The sequence below is a fragment of the Python bivittatus genome, unplaced genomic scaffold, assembly GCF_059951505.1.
Source record: "Python bivittatus isolate LINGU-HERP-01145 unplaced genomic scaffold, Pbiv_v1 ctg000020_np1212, whole genome shotgun sequence".
Classification (NCBI taxonomy): domain Eukaryota; kingdom Metazoa; phylum Chordata; class Lepidosauria; order Squamata; family Pythonidae; genus Python; species Python bivittatus.
In genome coordinates, this window is record NW_028277030.1 from 72,495,565 (window position 1) to 72,512,844 (window position 17,280).

The 17,280-nt window shown below is 34.8% G+C and overlaps 1 protein-coding gene across 7 annotated transcripts in view; it reads right to left on the reverse strand.

The window, feature by feature from the left end:
• Positions 1-17,280, reverse strand: part of REPS1 (RALBP1 associated Eps domain containing 1) — a 61,014-nt gene that overhangs the window by 15,024 nt on the left and 28,710 nt on the right. For 4 of the 7 annotated variants that reach the window (XM_088141503.1, XM_088141500.1, XM_007423522.3 and 1 more), the window contains exons 9-16: positions 16,875-17,011; positions 10,584-10,664; positions 7,376-7,463; positions 6,546-6,647; positions 5,933-6,005; positions 4,455-4,573; positions 2,997-3,061; positions 2,438-2,620 (exon numbers count right to left, since the gene is read on the reverse strand). In XM_088141503.1, coding sequence (XP_087997629.1) covers positions 2,438-2,620; positions 2,997-3,061; positions 4,455-4,573; positions 5,933-6,005; positions 6,546-6,647; positions 7,376-7,463; positions 10,584-10,664; positions 16,875-17,011 — 848 coding nt within the window. The remainder of the gene's footprint in view (positions 1-2,437; positions 2,621-2,996; positions 3,062-4,454; positions 4,574-5,932; positions 6,006-6,545; positions 6,648-7,375; positions 7,464-10,583; positions 10,665-16,874; positions 17,012-17,280) is intronic. The other 3 variants (XM_007423519.3, XM_007423521.3, XM_007423520.3) reach the window with 3 other exon arrangements.

Sequence of the window (17,280 nt, forward strand, 5' to 3'; positions counted from 1 at the left end):
GATGCTCATTCACTCATCCACCTAACTCAATTACCCCAACTAACAGCAGCAGTCATAAAAGTGGTGCTGCTTGTGGATTTATTATTGCTTTTACATACCAATCAGAGTTTAGAAAATAATATGCCAGTCATAACTCTTGGATCGCTTGTTAGAATGTGGGTGTTTGGTTCTTAGCTTGAAAAATCTGAAATAGCTGTTTTTTTAATAATAATTTTTATTAAAGTTTACAAATGCAAAGATAAAAAACTAATACAAACTAAGAAGAATATAAAAAGTAAAGAAAAAATGTAAAAGGTGCAAAGAAAAAGAGAATAAAAATTTTAAAAAAGATATACAAAGAAATGACTCCCCCTTCCCTCTGGACAGGTATAAACAAATTCAGTAACTTAACACCTTCTCTAATATTTCAATTTAAAAAATTTTCTTTTTCCCATATCTCATCTCTTATCAATAAACAAATTGTAAAAACTCATCATACAGTCCTAATCAGCAAAAGTCCATTAAGAGTTACCAGGAATAATAGCATATGTATTTTCATCTTAAGCAAATAAATCCATTTTGTATTCCAACTTATCGCTTTCTCTGAAAAATAAAGCAAAAGAAATTTCTCCCCATATCTTATCTGTTGTCTATAAACAAATCTTTAAAGCCTCATCATTCAGTCCTAGTAAAAAAATAAAAAAATAAAATTCCATTAATAACTACCAGAAACCACTATATATATTCAATAAACCGCTATGTATATTATAAACCACTATGTATATTCAATAAACAAATTGTAAAAACTCGTCATTCAGTCCTAATCAGCACATGTCCATTAAGATCTTATCTGTTATCTATAAACAAATTGTTAAAGCTTTGTCATTCAGTCCTGGTCAAAAGAAAGTTCCATTAATAGCTACCAGCTAACATATGTATTTTAACCCTGGTTGAATAAATCCACTTTATATTCCTTCCGCTTACTTTTAAAAAGCTTGCTCTTTAATCAAATAATGCCCCACAAGTTGATTTCTTGTCATCTTCTCTTTGTCTCCTCTCAGAAACTTCTTCACTAGTTTAACACGTCTCTTTTGTAAATCCAAGATAAGAAAGCTTTCCAAGTCACTCTTCTGATTTATTATTTGTATGTCCCTTTCATTATTAAGACATCAGCCAGTTTCAATTGTAAATCCAATATGGCATCTTTTTCCATATCACTCTTGTAGTCTGGCATTGTTAAATCCATTTTCAGATCCATGTTCAGATCAGCCTCAGTCTCTATTTTGTCCAGCAAAATCTGTTCCTCTTCTATAGCCTCTGTTAAATCCATTTTTATAGTGGCAGACAATCTTAAGAGTAATTTCTGGGTACATGGTTCCCAAATATCCTTGATTTCTTCTATATCAAATAGTATTGCCCCATTGTATCAATGGGTCTCTTCTTTAATTGTAATCTTTAGTTTTCTCTGGTTCCCTCTAGTCAACCTTCAAAGTCCCCTCTATCATATGTTTATTTTCCAATCAACAAAACTTTCCCATAGGAGGATTTCTTACAGTTAATTTCAAAATTTTCATATATATTTTTATAAAATTTTAAACAACTCACAGAAAATATTCTTTCAAGTCCATCTGGCCCCTTAACTTTCCACAATCAACATTCTAGTCCCGCTTTTGCTGTTTTTTAAAAGCAAAAATTTTTCTTTTTAATCCTTAAACTTACATGAAACTTTTCACCAAGGATAGAAAGAAACTCTCCCGGCGTAATGAAACTTGCTCTTCTGAAGGTTCTTAACATCCAAAAAAACAATACCAGGCAATTTTCTAAGGTGATTAAGAGAGGAAATGGGTGAACCCAGTGTCTTTTTGAAGATGCCGAACCGCAGCTTAGGCAAGATGGTTCCCCAGCCCCCAGAGCTCTAAAACCCACTGGAAATTGCTATTTTACGATCTCTTTGCAGAGAGCCTCTGTATGGAGCAAACTTGTGGGTGATCCTAGTTCTCTCCTTAATCTGGAGAGGAGTTTCAAGGAGCCGATCCATTCACTGGCTCCTCTTTCCGCCGTGACTACTGGCCTCTCTTCATGGAGCCATTTTCAGTTCGCCATTGCTTCCCCTGAAGTCCTGAAATAGCTGTTCTGAGCTTGGAATGTTTTCCATATCCTTACTAATAAACAATAAAATCTCATGTTTAACATTTACTAGCAGAAATCCAAAAGAATGAATAAAAAATTCTTGTTGGAGCATCCTTATGCTTTTATTTCTGTAACGCAGATTCCTACAATATCTTTTAAGAGCTGTCTGCAGTAAGGCACTGGAACTAACAGTTGAAATAAATACAAATTTTTCATCCTACTGAAGTAGCACCAGAATCTCAGAATTTTTTTTAAATAGTAACTTCTATTTGTACAGATATACTTCTGTAAAACAAATATAGATATAGATATATTGATATATGCTAACCTGCACAACTTCTGGAAGTTTCTCAATTTCTTCAACATCATCTTCATTTACACTCGATGCAGCAAAAACCTCAAAATGGCTAAAGTCTGCAAAGTTTGGCTGTTCTGGAATTTGTTGAGGTGAAGTATTGTTATGCACTATTAGACCATCAGCATCTGCTGGTCGATGAACGTGACTCCCAGCCTATAATAACAAATAACTTTTGAAAATTTAAAAAATGCAAATGTTGATCAAGAAAGTCTGCTACTACACACTTAATCTAATCACTCCTAACTAAATCAAATTATGGTTCTGTTAGGCCACAGTCACACTATGAGAACTCATTTAGAGAATACAAAATTCTCGCTTGTTTTCTGCAAGAAAGGCCTAGTATGAAGTTTGCATTGGCAAAGCTTCATGGCATTACTAGCATAGGTGCATTTTATTTCGCTAAGCCTTGGTAATGAGTTCTGTAATGAAGAGGGTAACTGTATTTCAGGGCCTAGAGAAAATGCAATCACAACAAGAATGCCAGAAGATGTTGCTAAGTTACTAAGTTTTAATAGAAATCCAAATATACCTGTGAGGGCTGAGGTCTTGGAGGCACTGCAGGGGGGTAAGCAATCACTCCAGTCTGCTGTTGACCTACAAATGAAAAGCTTCTGGATTAATAATATACTAATCATATTAATTTCTGGAAAATGTCTAGTTGGTGTTTGGATATGCTGCCAATTAGACTCATACTTTAGCAGTATCTGTTGCTCTATTTCAGCCCATCATACATTTTAAGGATGTACAGTATTTAACAGGTTTAAAAACTTTGGCCAAAAGGCAAAGTCTTCTATTTATTAATCCTATACAGTACCAAAGAGACAGAAATTCTTTAAACTGTTTCAACATTATATACTATTCTGAAATGTATACAAAGTCACAATTGCAATTACAATTATAGTGCCCTGAATACCATGCGAAATCTGTAAAAAAAAGTACCTAAGTGATTCATAACCTAATATATACTACTATCCCTGGATTAACAACATAATGCCCAGAGATTGTAACATGCCCAGTGACAACTTTGAGGCACCTGCCAATGTCCTGTTCCACATGGTTTTATTAATTTTCTTTGGGTAAATCAATATTATGGGATTGGCTATAACTCTGAAGCAGTTATTTTGGTAAGAACATAAACAGTGGCCCCCTGGCCCACCTAGTCTAGCAGTCTGTTCTTAAAGTGGCCAAGCAACTTCACAAAGAAGCCCACTAGTCTCCCAGCAGATGGCCTTCAGAGGCAGTCACGCTGCCATCAAGACTAACAGCCACTGGTCCTCATGACTTCCATAAATTGGCTCAGCCCTTTTTTGAAGCCAGCCAAGCTGGCAGCCAGCACATCTCATGGTAACACTACATCTCATGGTAAAAAACACATCATCTTCTCCAAATTCAAATATACCCATTGTCCATAAAAAATGGGAACTCTGGTTCACTAAACTTTACTGGGGTATTTTTCTCTGAGATTTATATCAACATTCCTGTGTTTTTAAAAATTTAAGACTACAGAATTTAATTATAATAATGATATGACATTAAATAAACTCCTCTGTTAAAAACCATACTACCCAGGTAGGCATAGGAAATATTAAGAGCTGGGGAATTTACCTCTGAGGAAACATAATAAATAACATTTTAATTGGAGGTCTTGAAGAATAGTATGCATTACTAATCATCTTAGAATTGTGAAGTCTTGAATCTGTAAGGTTTTTAAAAACTGTATCATTAATTTTGTACTTCAAAACAAATGATTTTTTTCTCTGTACTAGAAAACAGTCTTGTAGCATTTAAAGAATATTTCAATTGTAATATCTGTTTCAATATATTAAACATATTTCACTAGTTTCATCAAGTCTCTTGCCTACTACTTGAAGAAAAATAATCTAAATGATTTCAAAAGCAACATGTGCATTTCTGAAAACGTACTAATTCAAAACAACAAAAACAGAAACAGGAAAACAAAAAACACAAACATTTCAACTACACCCACCTGGGGTAATTGGGAAGGTCCTATTCATATCTAAAGATGATGATCGTGAATGGGAGGGATGAGGCCTTGGAGGGGGTGGAGGAGGAGCAGGGTTATCTGGAGAAGTCCCTGAATGTGACCTGAAAAACAATGGAACTACAGAAATTCTATTGCAAACTGCAACTTACAAAGGCTAAAAGATCAGAAAAGTAACATGTTACTTTTATTAGTTTCTTGCAAACTAATATCCTGCCATCCTAGATTAAAACAAATTTGGCTGGGAATGCTGATCTTATACAATGTAAAGAGCCAATTTTTAAATTTCTGTATCGCACCTAATACATCTGGTATAATTGCTATTACATCAAAGTTCAGCTACACCTTTTTTGTTTATACATTTATGTTTGAAAAAAGACATGTTAAGAATCAAGGCAGTGTTCCCCAACCTGGTGCCCTTTCAAGGTGTACTAGACCATCACTTCAACCAACAGGCAACCCAGAGTATCTGGAAAGACCAGGAGAATACCAGTTGAGGAAAGGCTGAATTAAAAACTTCAGGGAGGTGTGGAGCAAAAGGATCTTTCTGTCTGACCTGCTGAAACTGGCTATATCAGGTACTGTACCTTCCTCAACAATTGTGGAGAAATGAAGGACTCTGTGGTCAGGGAAGATGGGAACTTGAAAATAACAATAGATGGAGGCCCAAGCTGTTGATTAGAATGCAGTTATTTTGCCAGGTAACAGAAAAGGTTGAGGAGTGCTTTGCTGAGATAGCATCTCCATTGGACTCCTTCTTTCCTGACTATTTCCACTGATGTTATTCACTATAAGAACTGTGTAACTTTATGGACTGATGCTTGAGTTCATCACCATTTCCCTACTTTTGGTTTGCATCTGGGAGATTGTACTTCTCTTATTATTTATTTCATGAAAGCAGGATACAGTGTTGTTAATAAGCAAATAAAATAAGGTGAACACAACTAGTAGGAGCAGTCATATAGTGTGGTATTATTATTTGCAGAACAAATTTTGAAAAAAAATTGATAGCAAAGAGAACCAGAGCAGCAATTTAGCTGAGGACATTATAGGTGAAATTTCTGGAGGGAGAATGACACACGCTGCAAAGCATAACTATGTACCTCCATTATTCCATTTGGCTTCGCCTGGAACTCAGTTATTTAATTACTTAAACAGTCTGTGAGTGTTTTAACTTCTAAAAGCTTGAAATATTACCAGTCGTGTTCTATGAAATGATAAACCAGAAAAGTAGTACATAAAAACCCATTTGTTCTTCTCTTAATGTTGCAGAAAAGTAGAAATAATGCCATTAACTGTAGAGCAATCGTACCAGGCAATATGCCGAACTCTTGAGTCACCATCACAGAATAAGATGAAGTGATTACCAGACTAAAGTATGCTTTGCAAACAGGCTGCAGGGTGACTAGTTCAGGCAAAAGGCATTCTGCTTTAATGTTTTTAATATTTAAGCAACTAATTACCGTTGTCTAGTTACAGTACTTCCAATATGTTCTGCATCTGAAGTAAAGGAATCTGAGCTGCTGTAACCATCTGCTGGAATAAATTAAAATAAAATCTTACCCTTGATGAATCACATTTTCAATCTACAGAATTAGATTATTTAAGTTTAAGAATTAAAAAAATAATAAATTGAGCCCAACTGATATAACATTTAACATAAGACAAATTTCTATACCCCCTAGTGTTAGGGAGTCTGATGTCCAACTCTAACACTACCACTAAGAGTATGCTCTTTAGAGTAGGTATATAGATAGACGGCTCATAATGGATTCCTAAGGCATAAAAGAAGTCATAATATACAGTTGTGTGAAAAAGAAAGTACACCCTCTTTGAGTTCTATGGTTTTACATATCAGGATACGTATAATAAAAATCATCTGGTCCTTAGCAGTTCTCAAAAGTAGGTAAATACAACCTCAGATGAACAATAACACATGACACATTACACCATGTCATCATTTATTTTACAAAAAGAAAGCCAACACACTGTTGCTAAGCCAGAAGAAAACTAAGTTACACTTGTTTAATTTTTTTTTTTAGCCAGCTGGAATACCATGTATTTTTCAATACTTACCAGCTGTATTTCCTCCTGTGAATTTTACCGATGAACTTATTTTATTTTCTTCTGCAAGATCAGGTGACTTCACAAGCAAAGGACTTGTAGGATTTGTGTGATCTGGAAAGAAATGTGAAAATATTCAGTGCAGGGATGGACAATTACTTTGTCATGGCTATTTGAGACTAAGATTGTGCTTATACCCCAGCAGGTAGCAAAGGCCATCCACCCATCCATCCATTTTTGAAAAAGAAATGGCAGCAGAGTTGGAAATAAAATTAACTAAAGACAAAATCAAGAGTAAATATGAAAACAAGGAAGAATACTAATTGGAAGAGTACATTTCTTTCTGAATGTATGCATGTATAAATCTTAAGACAGAAACATTTTAAGTGTTTCTGTGCAATATTTCTATCTAAAGCATCATTTCTATTGAAATAGGCAATCTAGTAAGAAAAATATTAGTAAAAAAATGGAGGCCACATTTGGCTGAATTTGTCCTTCAAAAAGTTTTCCAGGACTCTTTGTTAATTTTTAAGGTGAAACAAGTTTCCCATGCTTTTGAAATCCACTACAGTACTCCAATGCAATATGTACTATTCATCATAAAACATTATTGGGTAAGTCTTCCAGTTTCTTAAAAAAAAATTAACCAAAACCACTCACAACTGCACTATGATAAAAAATGGTGTATTTTGAAATATAAAATGGGTAACAACATGATTACAATTTTTCCTTGGCATCTTAATTTTGTGGCTTTTAACAAATAACTAATTATTGTGGGAAGTGATTCTTGGCTATTAAAAATTATTCTAAATATATTTCTATAAGGGTCAAGCATATCTTACCATTTCCAGTTCTTTTAAGTTCCATTTCTTGCATATGAATTTTGCTTGGTGTCATTCGAATAGGAACAGGGTGAACAATAGCAGTATCCTAAAACAGAAAGGGATTTGAAAGGGAACTATTTGAACCAATTATTTTATCCTGGATAAACCGATTGCTACATACCATTTTAAGTTAAAACTTGAAACTTTAAAATAAACTATGCTGAATGTTAAGAATAAAAAATTACATGGATAAACTGTTCTTAAGCATATTACCCGTATCTATTTCCCTTCCCTTCTCCTGTTGTTATGTATTCCATGGTTTTCTTTTCCGTAGATGTCCATTTTCTAATTTTTGCTAGAGTTTATGCATTCTCTTAAGAAGCAATATGTGCTAAGCATTTGTTCTGACTATTTTATCTACATAGTGCCACTATCAGAAAGAGGCAAATCCACAAAGCAATGATTAAATTTTCTTTAATTTCATTTACGGAATTATCAGAAAATGGGTTGTTGTGCTATAGAAAGGAAGTATAGCTTGAACTTTATGGCTTAATACCTATTATTTAAAGACTGTATACAAGAACACCACATACAGTATAGGTACTATATAAATCTCATGTATAATTAACTAACTCAGTAATTAACATTAAAATTTTGCACATATACCACACACACATTTGGGATCTTAAATAGTAAGTACCTGCTCTTTTGCTGATATTGCACAAAGGTACATCGCATCTCACTTGGAAAACATATCTACTGCCCTCAACACCAAAGCAAAATAAACAAAGCAGTTTTTATACAATATTCTGCCCCCCAAAATTGTAGTTTGTTCAGAAGCACATCTTAATGCATCTTAATGCCTAATAATTTATGGAGACAGGTATCACAAGGTAGGCAGAAATATAACCCCCCCACACACGCAAAGTGAAAGAACCTTATATTTTTATTCTGCTTGTTACTGATTCTGAAGTTCTGAAGCTACAGAAAAACCATGTAGGACCAAAGTTCAAACAAAGCAAAATAAGGGAAGCAAAAATTTGCTTCCTGCAGCATAGCTACAATTTGGTAATTTGGGGGACTAACAGGACAATACATATTTCCATGTTTCAGGAAATATTTGTTACTAAGCAACAACATAACATGGAATAAAGGAGTAAAGATGTTCTAGGGCAGCAGTTCTCAAACATTGTGGTCTCAGGACCACTTTACTTTCTTAAAAATGATTGAGGACTCTAAAGAACTTTGGTTTATGTGGGTTATATATATCGATATTTACTGTATTAGAAATTAAAAATGACAAATTTTAAAATATTCATTTATTTGATTTTGCAAACCCCCTGAAAGGGTCTCAGGGACCCTTGGAAGTCCCAAGATCACACTTTGAGAATCACTGCTCCAGGGCACTGATTCTTGCATTGTGGAGGACAGACCTTGAGAGGGAAGCACTAATCAGTTCAAAGGAGTATTATTATTATTATTATTATTATTATAATATTTTTATCTTGCCCTTTTTTATGTATGCCTTTTTAATGAGTAAGATGCAAAGTTCTGGGACAAGAAGGCCAAGAACATGCTAGTTTGCTTCTATAAGAACACAATAACCAACTTCTGACCATTGACATCTTATTCTTTCCCTCCCACCACTTACCCTGGTTTGAAGAAACTAATCACAAATAACTTGTTCTCTTATAATGACAATGTGAAATTATATCCCAATTCACTAAACCCTATGCACAGAGCAGTGAATAACATGTATTTATCATCACTTCCTGTACAAAAGCATCTCAAACTGGATAAAACACACAATAAAAATAGAGTAAAAAGGAGAGGTAAAAATAAAGAAGAACGGAAACAAACAAACAAAAAATCATTCATCCAGTATTCAAAGACAGAAGGCTTGAGTAAAAATGTAAGTCTTTAACAAGGGCCTACAACTGTTTATGAGGAAAAAAAAAAGTTGAAACTGAATTCAGACAAAATGGAACTGCTACTGATTCTGAGTGCTTGACCTCAGATTTTGGGAGATATACCAGTTCTGGATGGAGCTGCACTCTTCTTTAGAACAAGCTGGCAATCTGGGGTAGTCTTGGATCCAGCACTGATACTGTACACAGATATCACACAAATAGCAAGGGGGGCCCTTTATCAGCTTGTTGTGTTAATCAGTTGTAGTGTCCCTACCTGGAGGAGAGAGACCTGGATTTGGTGATTAATGAACTAATTCAAGGCTGGACTACTGTAATGTGTGGTAGCCCTTGAGGATGATTCAAAAATCACAGATGGCTGAGAATACAGCAGCACAGTTGCAGCACAAGTTGTGAGTGATGCCTCTTTGAGGTCCCCATTATCCTACTGATAAAGCAACCTCTCTACTTGGTAGTTGTTGCTTGAGCCTTATTCAGGGTGCTCACAATGATGTATAAATATTTATATGTTTAGGCTAAGCTATTTACAGAGCTGACTACTCCTACATAATCTGCAACACACACTTTGGTCATCAACAGAACATTTCTTGTGGGTCCTCCCTCATATACATTTGACATCAACAATCAATTCTGAGAAAATAATATGAGGGCCAATATTGGTTCTTTGGGGGCAAGTTATTATGTTTAGTCTAGCTTTCTTGTGTGCAAGATGATGAAGTATCTGCTGCCTGACAGTGCCCACGGCAACCATGCATTTCCATGTACACTGAAGCATGTGGGAAAAGTAAATGTTTAAATCATGTACATCAATTTGAGATGTATCTACAAAGGATGTATACATGTGAGGAGCTTTTGGGTGTAGCAGAAAGAGTACTAGATCCAGAAAAACCAGATGGTCCTAGATGGCCATGTCCACAGTGGCTTTTGGCAAGTTATCATATTTACTTTTTTTATTTCCAACACATTTATCAGTTAAAAAAACAACAACAGCTAAAATATTTTACCATCATTTTTAAAAAATCAGAGTTAAATAAAAATCTCAAAATATTGCAGCACAGGAAAATATTAGAAAAGAACAGATTTAATTTTATTTTTGCACTTTTAAAACATTCTGCTATTCTAGTTGCAGCGATAGGCAAGACCCTCTAATGAATTTTCAAGCAGATCAAATTATTAAATGTCAGCATTCCCCACTTTAGAATCACGCAATAACATGCAAAACCAAAACCAAAACCAATAATGAAAAATTGGAGTTAATAAAATTAATTTCAAACAAGCAAGCTAAGTGATTGACTTACAGGATCAGCTGGTGCAATGTTAGAATCAAATTGGGTCAGAGTTTGTGAGCTTGAAGAGCGTTCACTAAATGTCTCCCACTGCTGAACAGACAGAGGAGAGACAAGTCAGCATGAGAATAGAGTCACCCCTGGAGAAGATTTAGCATAGTTCAGAGGTTGCAACGGCAGTTGTTTTGCTTAAGGAAAAAAAAAGCCAAAATATACATTTCAACAGTTTTCAGTCTCTGCCTTCAAAATCTTTTAAAGCAACATGAAATACTGTACAGACTAAACAAATCGATTTGAAAGTAAGTCAGCATATTGATTTAGAAATTAGTAATAAAATCCAACTATAGAACACAGAAGCTTTTAAAACATCCAATGTTGCTATTGCTACAAATATGTAAGATTCCTTGCTTTTCTGGAATCTTGTTCGTTTATATATATATATTTCATTTAAATAAAAATTAGAAATAAATTTCTTCACAGGAGATCAGAAATATAAAGAAATATTATCTTTATATTAGAATAATACTAAAAGAATCACAAGCAAATTGCCAATGCAATACCTGAAAATGTTTCTAATACATTTCATACATAAATAATTTTTTATTTAATAATTGAAATAATGCAAAGGATTATAAATTCAAACTATTCAATGTAAAAGGAAAGACTGCTTTGGCAATCATTTCAGTAGGATACAAGACATGCCCTGTTGAAATATATAACTGCCAGTAATTTCTTCATGCATAAACTAAAACATAGGCAAAATAGGAAAAAATCAGGCATCAAAGCAATGAAGGATTTGGTCTAAGATTCAAAAGTCAAGATTACTTCTTGGAAGGAAATGTTAATATCTTTCAGTTAGTGGAACGGTGAGTTAACTATTAGACATACCAAAACATTGCAACAAATGGACTGAATGTGTTTTCCCAGCAAATCAAGAGCTGCTTATGCTGCACAGCTGGGAGAAAGTTTGGCTGACCATAAGAGGTGGACCTAGTTAGAGAAACAGTTGCTCTTGGATAAACAAACCATATGTAGCTGGAGGAGTGTCCAAAGGGTAGTTATTGTGGGTAATATTTGTACATGTAGCTCTGTCACCACTAGATTTTAAGAACTCTAAAATCTAGTATATTTTATATGAATATTTGGAAGATAATGGAAATACAAAAAAACATCCAGAGATGATAATGTAGAAATTTAATGTACTATTTAGGGGATTTTTTTTAAAGTACAGTATTAGGTATAATGGACGAAATTCAAAGAACCATAGAACAAGACTAATAAAAAATGTTAGATTTATGTTTCTTCGGTAGCAGCTTCCTAAACTTCATTTGGCATGTTTCAAAAGCAATCTGCAGCGCTGCACAGAATCAGCAATTCAAGGAATTCTATTGGAACTGTAAAATTTCCTTGCATGAATTAAATGTTCAGATCTTATCTAATACTGTATATTGTCTGTTGCATAATCTAAGATTTTTCTGGTAAGTAGAAAGCAGCTTAGTACCTCCCCCAACTTTTCTAGGATAAAGTCAAGAACTTAACAAGCACCAAATAACTTTCTGCTGATAAGCAGAAAACAGTGCAATGAAATGTGATATATATCAAATGTCTTGACTGCGATCTGTGTAATCCTCTCTAATTTTCACTGGATTTCATGCTTCCATGACAATGCCTATCTTTTTCTTATTGCTCCACTCATGTTACCAATCTAATATGCAAAGATCCTATGGCATTTGGCCGTGGGTAGTGTTGCCTTATTTTACTGAGCCTCTTCACCTTCATTTAATTTTCAGGTTGCTAATTTCTGATATGTATTATATTAATGGGCCCCAACTCTGCAAGACCATTTACAGAGCCGTTGATATCTCTGATCTATTAAGAGTGAGTTAATGTGTTCAAACCCGGAAATAATCAAAGAAGGAAGTTTTGTAGGAAAGTTTTTGACTATTATTGTAATGATCTAATTATATTGATTTTAATGTTCAATTTTTATTTTAATTGTATTGATTTTTACCATTATTTCTTGTATTTCACATTTTTAATTATTGCAAGCCATCTAGAATGTTTACACGCATAGAAAAGTAAGGTATAGAGTTAATTGATAAAAAGAAAGAATACATTTTTTGAGACAAAAAGGCTAGAAGGAGTAAATTGGTGAGCAAATAATGGAGTTGTATGGGATCATTCTAACCAACAAATTTTGGTTAGAATGATCCCATCTAAGGTTTGTTGTTTTTTGAGCTGATTTTTAGGGGTGTACAAAAAGGACAACGGAATGTTATGAGCTCAAAAACAGGCCATTCTAAATATTTTAAATTTGGAACAAAACACTTTGCGTTTTGGAGATTTTGCTCCAGCTTGACCTAAAACATATTGGCTCTTTTGAATATTCTGGCTATACCAGGTATTATGATTGACTTCTTTTATAGGGATCCCCCACCCTCCCGCTTCCTGCTGCCAATGTTTCCAACCTAACAAATACTCCAGCAGAGACTGGTTTCATCTCTGCTGCTATTGGCCAGAAGAATGTGACTGAAGGGCTTACTGGAGATCGCCACCTTACGTTTTGGGGCTATATGAATCTAGTTGCCTATGTCGGGAAACAGCACACTCTCCCCACTTCCTATTATAATGTCTTTCTTTTTGTTTTAAAATGATATAGCATCTAACAGATTAGCAAGATCCCCCTCTGATTTTCAGTTCACCCTCCGTTTCCCTCCACGAGCAACTCAAGTAACCAGATTCATCCTGACAGGAACTAGTAATATCCAGCAATCTTTTGAACAAGTGCCCTAAGACTCCTGGGTATTTCCAATGGAGTTGGAAAGGAGAGCGACATCTGACCAGCACAAACTCAGACTTCCCAGGTACCTGATCCTCCAGGATACCTCTGTATGGTGGAATTCTAACTCCCTGTTGTTCAAGGCTCTGCATTGCATGGCAAAGCATTCAAAATGTATGTTTCCTCAACCAGCAGGAATGAAAACCCATAGGCCATATAGAATGTTCTGTCCTAAGCTCAAAGCAAAACGCAGCTTTTTTTAGGCACATCCTGCTGATTTTGTGGCTCATTTGATGGGTCCATTTTTATTTTCTCCTCTCTGCTTAGGCCGAAGCTCTTGAATTAATAATCTGTTATGGCTAGGGTTGGACTGACTTTTCCCCTCCCTTCTGTAATCGAAACAAAGAAAAGGAACATTAGCTGCTGGATTATATAATACAGCCTGAAAATCTTTCTCTGATTCTGCCTCTCCCCCTCCTCCTATTTGCTTAGGCTGCTGAGCCATCTAATTATTAGACTAATTATTAATTAATTAATTAGTCTATTGTTGCAATGAAGGTTTGTATGTTTTTTCTCTTCAGGGTTGGACCTTCATTCCCTATTCTCTGTTGTTCTGAAACAGAGGCAGGCAATCTTTTCAAGACCAGTGGACACATTTGGAATTTTGAGAGAACACAGTGGGCAATCTCAAATAATGGCTACTGAGTGAAGCAACTGGTAAGTTGTTCTCAGCTGCCTATTTCCAGGATGTTCTTTACCTTCTAGCATGCCTATTATTAAATTAATCTAAAAAATAAACTCAGCTGGGGCAGGGAGTCTGATGAGTAGACACGTTCATAGACACCACACTGCCTATTGCTACACCACAGGTCCAAACCATAATCTATAATGGAAACAGCAGAGATCCAAAAGTGGTTAAATATAAGGAAAAATTTCATAGTGGTGAGAGCTATTTGGCAATGAAACTAGCTTGGGATACTGCAGAAACATCTAATACTGACCACTGCTTTGGACTAGGAGATCTTTGTAATTCTGAATTCTAATACAAATGGACTATGGAAATACATATACAAATATTAATTGGAATTGCTATTGGCAAATAATTCTTGAAAAGACAAATATTTACTACCATGCTAATATGTTTTGCAATATAAGCACTGTTCAAGCTATTGAAGGCTCCAGATAATCTCTGCCTTCTCCAATTTCACTTGGATGATTTCAGCTTCCAGAAGAAATTCAGCATTCAGTGAAAATTTCACTCAAAACATAAATGAAGGGACTTCTGGGGAAGATACGGCAAGCTGAATATGGCTCCACTTCAAGCAAGTAGACTGGCTCTTTGTAATTCCTCTCCAGATATGGAGAGGACCTGAGATCACCCACAAGTGCTCCAGACAGTTGCTCCTTGCAAGGAGACCACAAGACAGCAGTCTCCAGTGGGTTTAGAACTCTGGGAGAGGAGGGAATAGCCATCTTGCTCAAACCATGGTCAGCGACTTTAAAAGGACACCTGGGTCATATACTTCCTTTTCTATTCACTTTTGGAAATTGCTTGTTAACTGCTTTTCGGCTATTAGGAACCTTTGGATCGGCAAGTTTTACAGCACCCAGTGAGTTTCCCTTCAATTCTTAGCTAAATAAGTTTTAAATACAAGTTTAAGGGCTTAAAAAAAAAAAATTGGGGGGGAGGGAATAAACAGCAGAAGAGTGATCAGAACTTTTATTTTGGAAAGTTACAAATGGACTAAGGATCCAAATGGATTTGAAATAAGATTTTGGAATTAATTATAAGAATCTTTCCCATGGGAAAATGCTTTTGTTTTGAATTCTTTAAAAAACATAATAAGGTAAGACTAAAAATTGGACACTAGAGCGAACTAGAAGGAACTAAAGAATGTAATTAAAGGAGAAGAACATTCAAGTCAACTTATAAATACAGAATAAATGAAAATATTTTAACATTGAACACACTGAAGGATATTTTTTAACACTAGACCCAGAAGTTAATTTTAAGAGTACCTGCCTCTATAGACAGACTGTGTTTAAAAGATGTTATGGAAGAGGAACAAGTTTTACCTGACAAGATTGAGAATGATCTGAAAGTGGATTTAAAAATGACAGGCTACCAGAATGATGATGGGAAAAGATGCTACAATGGACATACAAAAGAAACCATCTGATGTTTTAATAATTAAAAGTGATATAAAAATAACAAACCAAGAGAGTGACCTCGGTAATTTTCCTATATTGGATTTACAAAAGAGGCTTGTTAAAGCTCTGAAGAATTTTGTGGGAAGGGACAAAGAATAAATGAAAAGAAATAAAGTTCTAGGACATTATTTGAAGAGACTAAACATCAAGATTATTAAAAGTAAAAGGAAGGAATATAAAGTTGGTTTATTTGATCAAGGTTAAAATAGATATGTTATCTCTGGTAACCTTTAATGCATTTTTGCTGACATCAGGACTGAAATGATGAGGCTTTAAGGATTTGTTTATAAATATGAGATGGGATATGGGAAGAAGAGATCATTGGTTGTATTTTAAGGGAAGGTTATAAGTCACTAAAATTGTTTATACTTGTGATGAAAGGGGAAGTCATTTCTTCATATATTACTTTTTCTTTACTATATTCTTATTTTTTCTCTTCTTTTTTTTTCCTTTTCTGCACCTTCTATTTTTTCTTTTTTTCTATTTTTTAAGTTTGCATTAGTTTGTAATATTGTTGCAATTGTAATATTTAATAAAATTACTATTTTAAAAAAGACATAAATGAAAAAAAAATGTTTTTTAAATGAGCCTTTACCAAACAAGCACGCTCCAGATGTATTGAACCACAATTCCCAGTCAATGGCCAGACTGATTTAAATGGAACCCTGATTGCACTAGATATGGGCAAAAAGACTTGCATATGCTTTCTGGTCTAGGTCACAAGTGGTAATAGAACCTAGCCAATTTAAATGATTTCAGAAAGCTAAACAGGATTGGACCTGACTAGCATTTGGATGGGAAACCACTAGAAACTTTCCAAGACTTTAGACTAGACTGGGAAGTCAAAAGAAAGTAATGACAAATCACATCCATACTGTTGCAAAGAAAACAACATGGACAGTCACCAGGAGTCCAAGTCACCACTTTTACTTTTCACTGTGGTCTAAGAGCAAAAACAAAAACAAAAAACCTGAGATCACTCCAGAAGCAACTCCTCCAACCATTTCCTTATGCATAGGTAATATTTCTTCTACATTATGGGCATATGAAATCACCCCCAAGAAATGTACCAGCAAAGGACCTAATGCAGGATTTAGAACAGAAATCACTGACAGAAACGTTTCTTTAAAGACAAGGGAAAGAAAAGGAGAAAAATGAGCTTTTGTGTACAATCCCAATATATTTTCCAGTTATTATCTATACATGGGAACATTCAAACCCATACCAAATTTAGAATGTAACCCCATGTATATTGTGCTATATATTCGTTCTTAAAGTAGGAATGTCTAGAAAATAAGATATATTTTGCTAACCTCGCTGCTTTGATTCAGTTCAGGCCACGTTTGATTAAGTGATGGCATTGATGGTGATTTGCTTGGCGGTGCTTCTGCTGGGGAACTTGCAAAACCTACCTCAGCAGATTGATCCCCCACTTCTGAAACAGGAACCACTATAAAAGCCAAACACAACATTGTGATAACATCTTAAAAATCGTGTGCTAATAATTTCTTTCACGTAGCAATTTCATAATTATGGAAGCATGCCTATAACATATGTTATTTATGAACATTTATCAACTTATTGCAGAGATCCTCATCTGCGCAAAGAACTTTACTGAATTTACTTTATTTCTCCAGCTTGTTGAAGGACATTTTGCTCCATTATAAATATTCTAGAACTTGGGTTCCCAATGAGGTACTTGGGGAATCACAGGGTTTG